Raw genomic sequence first — 12,507 nt, 5'->3', positions numbered from 1 at the left:
AGGAAGTCTGTATCTTTGGCCCATAATTTGTGGGGTTTATACTAGTGTAATTACACAAAAGAGTGTAAGGGAGTGGAGAATGAGATCCCTAAGCTTCAAAATAAATGGGATGACTTTGCTTGAGAAGTCATAGTGTCATTTTGAAGTTCTGCTTTGTGTTGCAGTGGCAATAAGAACAAAATTGTTTCCTCCCATTAGAGCATTTCTTTTCTTCCAGGTAATATAAAACACATTGCTGGAAGCAATGCACACATTCTGTGGGAAAACACACATACAAAAATGAACATTTGGGAATTACAATAAAATAAATCCTTTTCCAGTAGGTCTAAGGAACCTGAAGGATTTCAGCTGTAAAACTGTAAAACCTGTATCATGTCCAGGACTACATAAATTTTTCACCATGGGCCCCAGAGGTAGATGACATTTGCTTTAACCCAGAGCTGATGGCAGCTAGAAGTTTGAACAGGGAACTGGAAAATGCAATAGGTGATTGGGTTGAGTTAAGCTGGGCTGGGCTGGAATGGGTTAGCTCAAGAAGCAGCAGAGCCCTGTGGACTGTTCCCTACCTGTCTTGATACGTTAGCGGCACAAAATGCAAGCTGCAATATCAGGACTGGTTCACAAGGAGAAGCCTGACCTGAAGAATACATTCCTTTCTCTTTGAAGGTTAGAATGAAAATGACATAATAGAACAGATGATGGTCAATTCAAAACGTCTAAAGCACTTTTATTTATGCTCCAGATGATATCCAGATGATGAACACCAGTGCAATGTAAATAGTATTGCTCGCTTTGCATTATTTGTGCTGTCTATGGATTTAAGGCAGCCTGGTTATTTAGAACATACCTGTTGGGGACAGCTGGTCACGTAGACCAACGGCCCTGAAATGGTAACAGGAGGGTTGGACTGTGTTCCTGGTATTTCCACTGTCATCTTTTATGACAGGGAAAATACCTTTATCCCTTGGTGCTCACGCTTCTTTCTCTATCAAAGCAAGGTAAGAAGCGCTGGTTAAATCAAAGGCAGTACCCTGCTCCTGTGATGACTTTCGCCCGTAGGAGTGTACAAGCTGGGTAGGCACAGGCAAAACAGACACTGATGAGTTGAGATTAATTTAATAATCCTGCTGTGTGTTTGCACCTTTTGAAAGACAGAGCAGCATGGTTCAGCAGGTGTTAATTTATTGACATATCTGTTATGTTAAGTGGATATAGAAAAATGCACAAACAAAACCCCTGTTCACATCTGTAGGATCTTTTCTAAGGTTAGCATTAGATTTTGCCTTGGATCGGGCACTTAAAAATTCCTTGCATTTGAATCGCAGTCATTTTTTTAATGAACAGGTAAAGTATAGAAGGTACTTTAGATACTACTTAATGCAACAAGGATATTATTCTGTACTATTTAATTATTAGCTACATTTATTAGATTTTGTTGGATATAGGGGTGTGCGTGCAACAGGAGTACCCAAATGCATGCACACCTCTGAGTTACATCAGACTTAGCAACTGCTTTCCATACTTAATACAACCATGACTATTTTGCCTTCAGCTTGTGAAGGTAAAGTACTTTTCTTTAAAAAATCAGATGAAAGGTTTCTCTGTGGTATTAGCAAGTTTTCCTTATAAAGTGGGATCTCTTTGGGTGTCAAAATTTACTTTCCTGGGACAAGGCAGTTTTTATGTAAACGGATCTAAATTAATTTTGTAGATGTAGCAGAATTCTAATTTTAGGATGGTTGTCTCCAGAATAACTGTTATAATACTTTTCAATTGACCCTGAATGCTCTTATTCAGAGAGGTCAAGTTAGACACCTGGATATAATTCAGAAGTAGAAACTCAATGTGGGAGTTGACATTTAAGTTTCTTTTTTGGTGACATGGAGTGCTTTAGAATTGCAAGAAGAAACCTCATGCTGTTCCTGTAGGAGCTGAATTGTATAATTGCTAGATTTCTTGATTTTGTAAAAGCCAGTGGTGCATTCCTTGTGTGCTAAACTCTTAGCAATCTTTTCACAAGATATGCAAATGGCAGAAAATAATTCAGCAAAACAGCTTTTTTTAAAAAATAAAGGTATGATAATAAAACAGGAGAACTGGAGGTTTTCATGTTCTTATATTTTATATTCATAGTTTGAGAATTATAAATCTATGTTATAAACTTTTAATGTTTGGAAGGCAAAAGACCTGTAAAAGATGACAGCAAACTTAAATTCAACTTGAATTTTGTTCCTAAATTCTGAGCATTTCCCTGTTTTGACATTTTTAATACAAAAATTCTGCTTCACGTGAATAGAAATGCCTTTTTCCTGGAAGAAAAAACTGTCATGTGTGATGAAATCCTGGCAAAATGAAGGTCAGTTTCACTTGGAAATCTTTGTGGCTGACCCTGTGATCTAGAGAACTAAGCAGTAATATTACGCAGGGGGATTTGTCCTTTATTGTCAGAGCAGCCACTGATTTGCTGTGTTGCCAAGGTCACATATTCACCTGTCTGTGCTAAAAAGGTTCCTCCGTCGATACTGTCCGAGTGACCATTTCCTGTTACACATCTGCACTCCTTTTAGCAGGATGAATCAGTTCTGTCAGATGGGCTCTACAGCTGATGATGTAATCCTAACAGTCGACACTGGTCAACTATTTAAAGCAATCAATATTGCAGATATGAACTACCTGAGTTAGAGGCTTACTGAAGCGGTCAGTAGGGATTGCCAGGGAAGGGATAGGGCTGGCAAAGCACGGACTGTTGGGGTTTGTTTTACAGGCTGTGGTTTTTGCATGGCTGGGGCCCTAGCCCTGTGGCTCAGGCGTGTGGCACCAAAGACCAGTGGATTTAAAACGTCTAGTAAAAGGTGTTAACCAGCCCCAAGCCTGGACTGCAGGAGAAGCCGCTGTTGGCCTAGATCTTGGCTAGACTAGGTTTATGTTGGTTTTCAGTTCTTGTATCAAGATGAAGGTTTGTCCATAGGGCCTGCCTGCATGGACCAACAGGTTTGCATCAGGAACATATAGGGTTGGATCAGATAAATGTTTGCCTGGAAGCTGTCGGAGGTATTTGGATTAGGATTGGATTTGTATTGATGTTCTCTTTTGTAGTGCTAGGGCTGACAAGCTTTGGTTAGGGCCCGCTGCCAGAAGAGACTGCCTGGGTATTTTTTGTGCTGGTGGCTTGAGGGTACTGCTGGCTGATTTAGAAATAGTGCAGACTGGATTCCCTTGATCAGAGTTACTGCTGAAATTAGGATTTTGGCCACCAGTTGTCCAAAAAGTCACAAGACAGAGCTCAAAACTGGGTGCTGAGTTATGCAGGGCTCTAGAACTAGCCACACAATTCTTATCTCAGCTGTGATCTAGCACTGGCAGAAGCTGCTGTTGAGAGAAATGCATTTGATTAGAGTCCAGGTTAACATAAGAAAATAAGGTTGGGGCTTAGCCTAGACTTCCTCGGACTTGCAAGGGCATGTAGGAGATAATGCACGTACAGGCAGCCAGCTGGCAGAGAGGTTGATGAGCCTTGTCAGGCTAGGGCCAGGACTGGATTAAATAATCACTTTTGAACAGGAGCGTACAGTGATTTACCTTGTGGAATGAAATAAGAAATGACTTCAGTACTTGCTTTAGGGTAGAGGCCAGAAGATGCAAATCTGCTCTAGCAGCAAGGACCTATTGTTGACGGCTGGCTTATTGTTGGATTTTAGTGATATTGCCATGTGAGGATTGGAGGTGATGACAGCAAGGGTCTTCTGTGTAATTTACTCCTAATGCTGGCAAAGGTTTCCAGAGAAGATTATGCCTCATATTTGGAAGAAAGCTGCAGGTCAGGCAGGAAATGGTGAAAGTCCTGGAAGATCAGGGTTAGGATGGTGCTTCTGGCAGTAGGTGAGCTAGAATTAAGGACAAGCACACAGAAATAGAGTTAAAGTTTAGTTGCGACTGAGTCAGGTTTGTGTTATCAAGGTCAAATGACTGAAACACTTTGCTCAGTCTGGAAGAGACCATTGGAATATAGACTCTTCATCATAAAACAATGCTGCCTCTTGAGATATGTGTCTTCCTGAGGTCACTTCTGTAAAATGGTCTGGATCACTGGCTTTTATCAACCTATGTTTGCATTCAATTCCTTTTTTTTTTTTAGTAATAGTCATAAAAATCACCCATTCTGATTTCTATAAAATATACAACAGTTGTAATAGTTTCTAGGTGAAGCTTACAAGTAACGACAAGCCTGGAAAGAGACCAAAACATTATTTATCTTGACTAGATCCTGTGACAAGTTGAGAAAAACTCTACCCTTTTTCTCCTATTTTGGCAAATGTGTTAAAATTTATGGAAAGCCATGTAGTAGTGTTGTTTTTTTAAAAAAAAAACAATGTACAGATTCTATTTCATACCTACCTTTTTTCTGCTCAATATAAATTATTTCAATTAACAGTTCTTAAACCATGATCATTCTTCTAATCAACATATTCCATTTATAAGTACATTGGAACTGCTGCATTAGGTCAAGCAAAAAGTCTGCTTTGCTCAGGTTTCTCTTTCAGAGAGGAACTGGTTTCAGATACTTAAAGAAAGAGTGCCAGAAACAGAACAAGGTTACCCTCTCCTTGTAGGCCCTCCTTGACCCTCATGTTGCATTTAGACTGTTGTGTCTAATGACTCAAATAAGCCAGTCTTCAGGAATTTCTATAGGCCCTTTTGTGCTTTAATTGCCCTTTTGACAACGTTTAGCTCATAGAATGAGTTCCACAATGAACTACACACTGTGAAAAATAAGGAATATGTCTCATTTTTAACCCTTGGTGCAATATTTCCACTGATTCCTTCTGGTTTTCCCACTCAGAGAAACAGGAAATTATTACTACTGTTTACCCCCTTTCTCCATAATTTCTATATTTTAGATCTCCATCATCATCATTTGCCTCTTTCTACTGTCCTACTGTATTTAATCTTTACTTTTTCAAAGATGGTCCACAAAAGAGTTATCCTTATTTCCCTTCTCCGTCTTTTTTCTGGTTCCGCTGTGGTTATATATTCATAACTTTTTATAATCTGCATAAATATGTATTTTGTGACTAGTATTTAAATATCTAAATCTATATTTTGGAAATATCAATTTCCTATAAATAAATATGTAGTTTAATAAAATATAATAAAATTATCTAGTAGTTATTTAATATAAATAGATTAATTATATGATACATTAATATATATATTGAGAAAGAGTGAAAATGGAAGGACACAAATGTATTCTGCTTGGCCGTGTAATATTCTCACCTTTTTCCTTCCTTTCTGTAATAGGCCATTAATCTTTTTAACTGTTGCTGCACACTGAGCTGATATTTTCAGAGGAATGCCTATAACAACCCTACTAACTATTCTCAATAGTAGTACCTAATGTGGAGGATATTTTCATGTATAATTAGCATGTATAATTAATTGTTTTCTCCCACAGGCATCATTTCTTTTTTACTGAACTTGAATTTAGTCTGACAAAGCTTCGAGTGCTTTCACAGACAGTTTCATTTTTAGCGACCATTCATAATTATTTTCATTAGCAAACTTGGTCAGCTCATGGTTGACCCTTTATCTTGTTCACCTGGGGGTCTGGCTAGCAATTCATGCCCTTGCAGCCATCCCTGAGTGATTCCGCAGGTCCTTCATGCATTACAAGAACAGGTTATTGGACTGTTCTCTTTTACCCAGTCATCAGTCCATGGGAGGATCTTCTTAACTCATGTGAACTTTGTCTAGGATCTTTGGTATGGGACCTAGAAGAGGAGACCTTAGAAGGTACCTAAACTACCTTTATCAGTGTCCTTTGTGAATTTTGGCAAAACAAGCCACAATGCTTGGAAAGCATCACCCTTTTCAGGCACCCATCTTTGACTTCTGTTCTTTATTTTCATTCTATCTACTGGTTCTGTAACAGAGGTAGAGGAATTATTCTGTACCGCGTTACTCATGAAGCCCCTTCTAAAAAAAGTTGTTACAATTTTCTGTTTATTTTCCTGTGGCTTAAACAATAGCTTGTCCATGAAAATAGGCTAGATGTGATCATATGTGAGTTGCATTCCTGTGCTCTTCAAAGAGTATGTGATTTGAAACTACTGGGTGGGTGCTGTTTGGATCTGAAGATGTGTTAATCTTCAATACCTTAAAATACTGCTGATCTGAAATCTACTGTCAGCTTTTAATTTGTGGCAATAGACACAGTTTGTTAGACATGTTATTTTCTATTCCTCTGACAAACTGTTCTTTGTAATTTTTCCTTTTCTTTTTCTGTAACTTTTTCTGGTATCATGTGTGAGTTCCCTGAGTCTGTCTATTTCAAAAATCAGTCAGTTTTAAGTACTATTACATTTCGGTGCCAACCTTGTTCAGTTTTCTTTCTTTTAACATCTTTTTTTGTGGCAAACATTGCCTCTTTATTTTGTTAACTTTGTTTTTATACAGTCTCTATCACAATAGGATCCTTTTTTTTTTAACATTAATTTCTTAAGTATTCATGTGATTAAATTAAGGTTAATAAATATTCTGCAGTGGGGATTAAGGTGGCTTGCTCAAAGGTGAATTTTCTTAACCTGTTGGTTGTGGTGAAATGGCCTTTCCATAGATGAATGGGGTGTTATGGGTGGTACGCACAGAAGAGATGCAGCAGGTCTGGTTTTGGTGTATTTGGGGTTGCCCTTGGTTCTGTGGAATAACTTTGGTCTTCTCATTTGAGAAGCTTCTGCTTTTGTTGCACTTAGTAGTGGATTCTGTGCAGATTATCATAGCTGTTATAGTTGATACAGCAGATTCTGTGGCTGACAGCTGTCCTAGCCAGTCCATTGCACTGATTTTCTGCTTTGTTCTTCCTTTGGCGGGGGTGTGTGTGTGTGTAATGGGATTTGATAAAAGATTTGAACCTTCTAGCTTTCTCTTTTGGCTTTGTGAGAGATTTAGTCTTTAACTTAAAGACTCTTTAACACTCATCCTAATCACCTAAAGGAACACAGCTTAACCCAAGATTGGGGTATGGTGAGCAAGTTCAATTCAGAGATGTTTTGTAAAGCGTGTAAATTGGTGATAATGTAATTTCACAGGGATTTCTCTTGACAATTTAGAGGCTGAATTAAGAAGCAACAGATGGACCCGTCTTCCATATAAAGATAACCCCAAAACCAAGCTGATCCAACATAGGACTATCACAATCAAGGGACATGAATGCAGAAGTGGGCAGTAGACATGTTCCCTGGAGCTCAAAGGCAGAGCTCCCTTCAGCATTCCAAGGGAATTAAAAGGCAAGCTCAGAGGAGTCATGGTGTAGTCCTCTGTTAGACATTATTCTTGAAAGCCTTCAGCATCTCTCATGATTTACATTTTTTGTACTTTCTATGTTATTTTAAACAAGCTTGTAAAATTATTTTCCCATGGCAATGTCTGGCTTCTACTTCTGATTCATGAACAAATTATCAACAGCAGCAAATCTCTTGCACATCCTCTTTCTTTTTCAATGTAAGGTATCACTACATACAAACAGGAATATTAAAGCACTCTAAGTACAGAAAGGAAAGCGTCATACAAAAATTTTGGTTTTACTGACATGAAAGGCACAAAATTATGTATGCTACATGAGAATAGTTCTCCCCACCCTCATCCCCAGTTTCTTTGTGTGTTACTTAGAAGACTTCAACATTGAACTTCTCATTAATAAATAAAAGCTCATGATTTGGGATTTGGCACTTGCAGAAAGCATTTGTAGCAATAATGTGGAAAAATCCATTAGAACTTTTTAAATAAGCATTGTGACATGGAACTAGATCGTAATACACCAGATCAGATTTCATAAGACAAAAGATGGTGTGCAATAATAATTCCCTTTCCCTGTTCCCAGTTTGGGACATGCATACACATAAGAAAGAAATGGTATCTTTCCTCCTCCCCCAGCACACACAATTTCATAAAATCGGAGCACCTTGTCGAATACATTTTTCATGGTTTAACCCTACAATTAACATTAATAATTGCTTGGTCATAAACTGCTGGTTATAAACCAGCGATTAAATTTCACAACCACCCAAGTAAATTAAGTGCAGTTTTGTAGGCCAGGATGTGTGTTCTTCAGTGAATATAAGCAAACAGCTCAGGCATATGCTGACAAAATCAAGCATGAAAGCATTGGGCTTTGGGGGACTTTGCTTGCTTGTTTGTTTTTATGTGAACTTACCAAATTTGGGGTGTCTAGGAAAAACAACACAATACAAAGGTGAAGTCAGATATTGCAGTTTCTTGGTCACAGGACAGATCAGAATAATTCAAAAAGAATGCTGCTTTCATATTCGAATTATGAGGTATATTGTTTTCATTCAACTTTCTGTGGATATCCCCAAAATTAATACTGCATTTTATCACTCTAAAACTTCACATGAGGCTTGTGCCTCTGTTGTACCATGACAGGCAGCCATTTACAAAATCAATTAAAAAAAGCAGGGTACAAGTGATGGGTTTTTTTCAGGATATTTCCACAAGAAAAAGAAGATATCTCTTCTAGTGACTGTAGGCTAGACAGTTAATTTTTGATGAATAATCTGAGGACTCAAATTTTAACCAACTGTTTGTGAGACTGGTGATATCCTCTTGAGTCTTACAAAGTGGCGAGGGCTGCTCTGATGTTTGAAATACTCCAAACTCCCCTGAATCATCACGGAAGTCGAGGATGATCTCTATGGGGTTGCAATGCACTAATGCAGGGCTTAGTGCTCTGGAAGGTTGGAGTACTTCTGCTGCCTGCTATTAATACATTGAGATAGGATTTTATTTGCAAACATAATGAATGATTGTCATTTTTCCTGATTCAGTGATGTAAGGATGCAAAACTGGCTGTTAGAGGACTAGCTAAAGATTCTCAAGTATTGACCATCTGTATTTGAAGCTCTGGCATTTCTCATAGCTAGCAGGGTGTTGCAAATACTGCAAGGGTAAAAAATTTCACCATGCTCCAGAGCTGAGTATTTCAATATGTGGTAACTGGCCCTGTGCAGCAAAACCAGGACATTTCTCAAAGCGTTTAGCTATCAAATCTCACTTTGAGTTTTGCAAGGCTCAAGCAGCCACTGATGTTTTCTCCTCAATCAAGATCTTAGCTTTAACAAACTGTCAACAAAATCAAAAAGAAATTTTTACTGCATGGAAGCACCATATATTGTTCATCTTCTGCTTACAGTGCTGCTTAAAAACATAAACAATGGTGTGCCTGCTTCTTTCATTTGCTTGTTTTGTATCATTTTAGCTTATGACTGTGGCTCATTTTAATTCTTTCCCGCCTATGTTTTTATCATGGCTGTATGAGTGACTTCCACATTAGGCTGGAGAAGGTGTACATCTGTCTTCTCTCTGTGTCAAAATAGATAATTCTGCAGACACGCAGGAATAGTCTGCAGGGAGAGGAACTCTTCTGTCTTTCTGATTATTTTTTTTTTAATGTGAACACTTTTTTCTTCCCTTCCTTTTATAGTAGGCTTTTTGTGAGCTCTTGCTCTGTTCTTCCTGATTCACTGAAGACCATACTGCTAAGTAGATCTTCTGAGTTTAAGAATCACTGATGATCCTTAAAAAACAAAGAGTAAGAGCAGAATTCTCCCCAGTGAATGCTTTTTCTGCACATTCAGATCAGAGACCTCCGCGAATGGCTTCCAGCACAATAGAACATTTTTCCCAGGAGTGTATGAGGCTTTCATGAGCCCAGAAAGACCCTTCTGAAGTGTGTGATTAATGCACCATCCCCACACAAGGAATTAGATATCCTGTTTCTGACACAGAGACTCAAATGATATTAATCCGTGCAAAAGGCCTCCCATTTGCTGAAGAAGCCGTATTGCTACAGCTGTATTTTTTTTCCTGTTGGGAATTTACGTCACTGTTTACTCTAATTAGAAAAGGGCAGCCTTAGTCTCTGTGGGCCAGATCTCTTACAGCCATGAACATATCCTGCAGTATTTTTGCCTTCCTCCTCTTCAAGATATACTTTGATTTGTAATCATGTTTCTGTCCATCTACAGGGGAAAACAAAACAAACAACCCAGATTACACTGTTCAGCTCAATTTGTCATATTTTTGCTTCTGTTTCACAGTCTACTCTTTGACAATGTCTCCTGGTGTTTGGAAAGAGAGAAAATGAAAGGCAGATTGAAAAATGGTTCTAAAACAGGGCAACTTTTTCAAAACACGGGGAAAGAAAAAGGAGGCCGTGCTGAAACATTTTAAGCTGTCTGAAAAAAAGAACAGGGAGGGTTGCTCCTGAGGGCAGGAGTACTGACTTGGAGAAGGATCCATCTTTTCTGTTTGTGATTTGGCAGTTTTCTGTCCCAGAATAGCATCGTGCCACTGATGCAGAGATGCCCAAGCCACACAGATACATTATGTCCTAGGACAAATAATCAACTAGGAGAGGCTTTTGGTAGCAGCATTGTTGTTCTTCCTTTGCCAGCTGTTCACCCAAAGGCTTAGAGGTAAGGACAAGGGATGCCTTGCAGAGATTTTGAAGTCCCCATAACTGTATTAATCAGCACAGCCGTCAAACAGGAAGGATTTTTTCCTGGTCCATGTGCAGGTTGTCCTGCTTTAGCCTTGTGAAGGTCTCTTTTCTTGTTGCACTTCTTGCACTATAAACTCTTCTTTATGTGCGAAATCATAGAATCATAGAATTGTCTAGGTTGAAAGGGACCTCTAAGATCACCAAGTCCAGCCATCGGCCACCCATACTTTTGTATTTCTCATAGCACAGTCTCCCATTTTTGACTCTGAACTATCAATATAGTATACATGGTCTCAGAAGGGTTTGGGAAATATTAAAGATCTAAAATCCGTGTCATTATGGCATGGACAGCCAGCAGGTAGTGGTAGGTGATATTCTGATGGAATAAAGGTTAGTCCATGTCCTCTGTGCCTATAAAATTATTCAGTAGCACTGACCATGCATTTACCATGCATTCATTATTTCAGAACGTGGTCTCAGAATGGTCAGAAATGCCACGGATTATGCCTAGAAATTTATTTGTCTGTTTTGCAGACAAGATTTTGCCATTAATCTATGCTCTGGTTTATGCATTTCATTTTCTTATTGCAAAGTAGCTGCAAGATTCATGTGTCAGAATGCTTCTTGCCAGTATTTATGTCAGGTTCACTCTTTGGTGTTACATCTTTTTCAGATCCGCTATGCTGGTGCTGCCGACAGTTCAGTTCAGTTTATCTTCTATCAGCCTATCATTCACCGATGGAGGGAAACTGATTTTTTCCCTTGCTCAGCATCCTGTGGCGGAGGTAATGAATTACCACTGTATTCCAGAAACTGTCATCTGCGTACAGCATCTGTCCCAACTGCTGCACTGAGATTTAAACATTTAAAATGGACAAAATCTGAAAATGAAAGCAGTTACATCGAAATGAAGGGAGGGATGTAGCAACAGTGGTAGTAGCCTGTAGATTTTTTAGCATCGTACCAGGCTCTATAGCTGAAGTACATTTTTTCTATCCATATGACTGCATTGAATGCTACAGCTGACAGCTACAGCTGTCAACATAAAGACTGATGGGATCTAGGCCCGCTTTGGAATCACAAGATGTCTCCTTGCTCCTGTTGCCACCAGCAACTTTACCCTCTGAACGGGAACAGAGTGCATGAGTCTTGGTTGCCAAGAAACCTCAGCCTTTGGTTTTTGTTTTTGCTCTAGGCTTCTGAATTTTTATTTGACCATACTGGTTATCTTTTTTTTCCTACTACATGTGATTTAAGTTGTTGTTTTCAATCTGTTCTGTGAAACAGCAGCTGTTGTGTCCAAAAGTGCTGATATTTTCAGTTTTCTTTTTACCAAACCAGAACTTAGATGCACTTCAGAGAGAGACAGGAAGAACACCACATCACATATTATTTCCTCTGCTGTCTATTGCAGGTTATCAACTGACATCTGCTGAATGTTTTGATCTGAGAAGCAACCGGGTAGTAGCAGATCAATACTGTCACTATTATCCTGAAAATATCAAGCCAAAGCCAAAACTTCAAGAGTGTAATCTGGATCCTTGTCCTGCAAGGTCAGTCAGCTCTAGTTTTAAAAGAGACTGGGCTCTAAAGGAGTGAAATAAAGTAGGAAAGTATTCAGTTGCTAGTGCTTACAGTGTCATTTAGCCTACATAATTCAACCTCTTTCTTATACTGAGGATGTACTGTGTAGAAAAAGACCTCTGTTTCACACCTCCACATTGCAAAGAACTGATCTGAAATGGTTGTTTCTTCCCCTCAGATTGTGTTTTGCCTCATTATATATTATAAAGTGTGAGAAAACAAATTGTCCATGATACCACCCCATGATCAATACATATCTCCTAAGTGTTAGTGAGATGGGAAAAATCCTCTTGAGGGAAAAATGTTGCTGGAAAATGGTTGTCATCACAATTAGGGACATTATTTTTATGGGTTTTTACATTTTCTCCATAGTAAAAAGCTTACTTGCAGTCATGGCAGCTTGTAAG

The 12,507-nt window shown here is 38.8% G+C and overlaps 1 protein-coding gene across 3 annotated transcripts in view; it reads left to right on the top strand.

Annotated features, from left to right (window-relative positions):
- ADAMTSL1 (ADAMTS like 1) overlaps positions 1–12,507 on the top strand; it is a 470,149-nt gene that overhangs the window by 342,216 nt on the left and 115,426 nt on the right. For all 3 annotated transcript variants that reach the window (XM_063321445.1, XM_063321444.1, XM_063321446.1), the window contains 2 exons: positions 11,190–11,301; positions 11,931–12,069. In XM_063321445.1, the coding sequence (XP_063177515.1) occupies positions 11,190–11,301; positions 11,931–12,069 (251 nt within the window). The remainder of the gene's footprint in view (positions 1–11,189; positions 11,302–11,930; positions 12,070–12,507) is intronic.

Source organism: Chroicocephalus ridibundus, chromosome Z (genome assembly GCF_963924245.1).
Source record: "Chroicocephalus ridibundus chromosome Z, bChrRid1.1, whole genome shotgun sequence".
Lineage (NCBI taxonomy): Eukaryota > Metazoa > Chordata > Aves > Charadriiformes > Laridae > Chroicocephalus > Chroicocephalus ridibundus.
The sequence above is the reverse complement of the archived record's forward strand: the minus strand, read 5'-3'. Positions and strand labels throughout refer to the sequence as shown.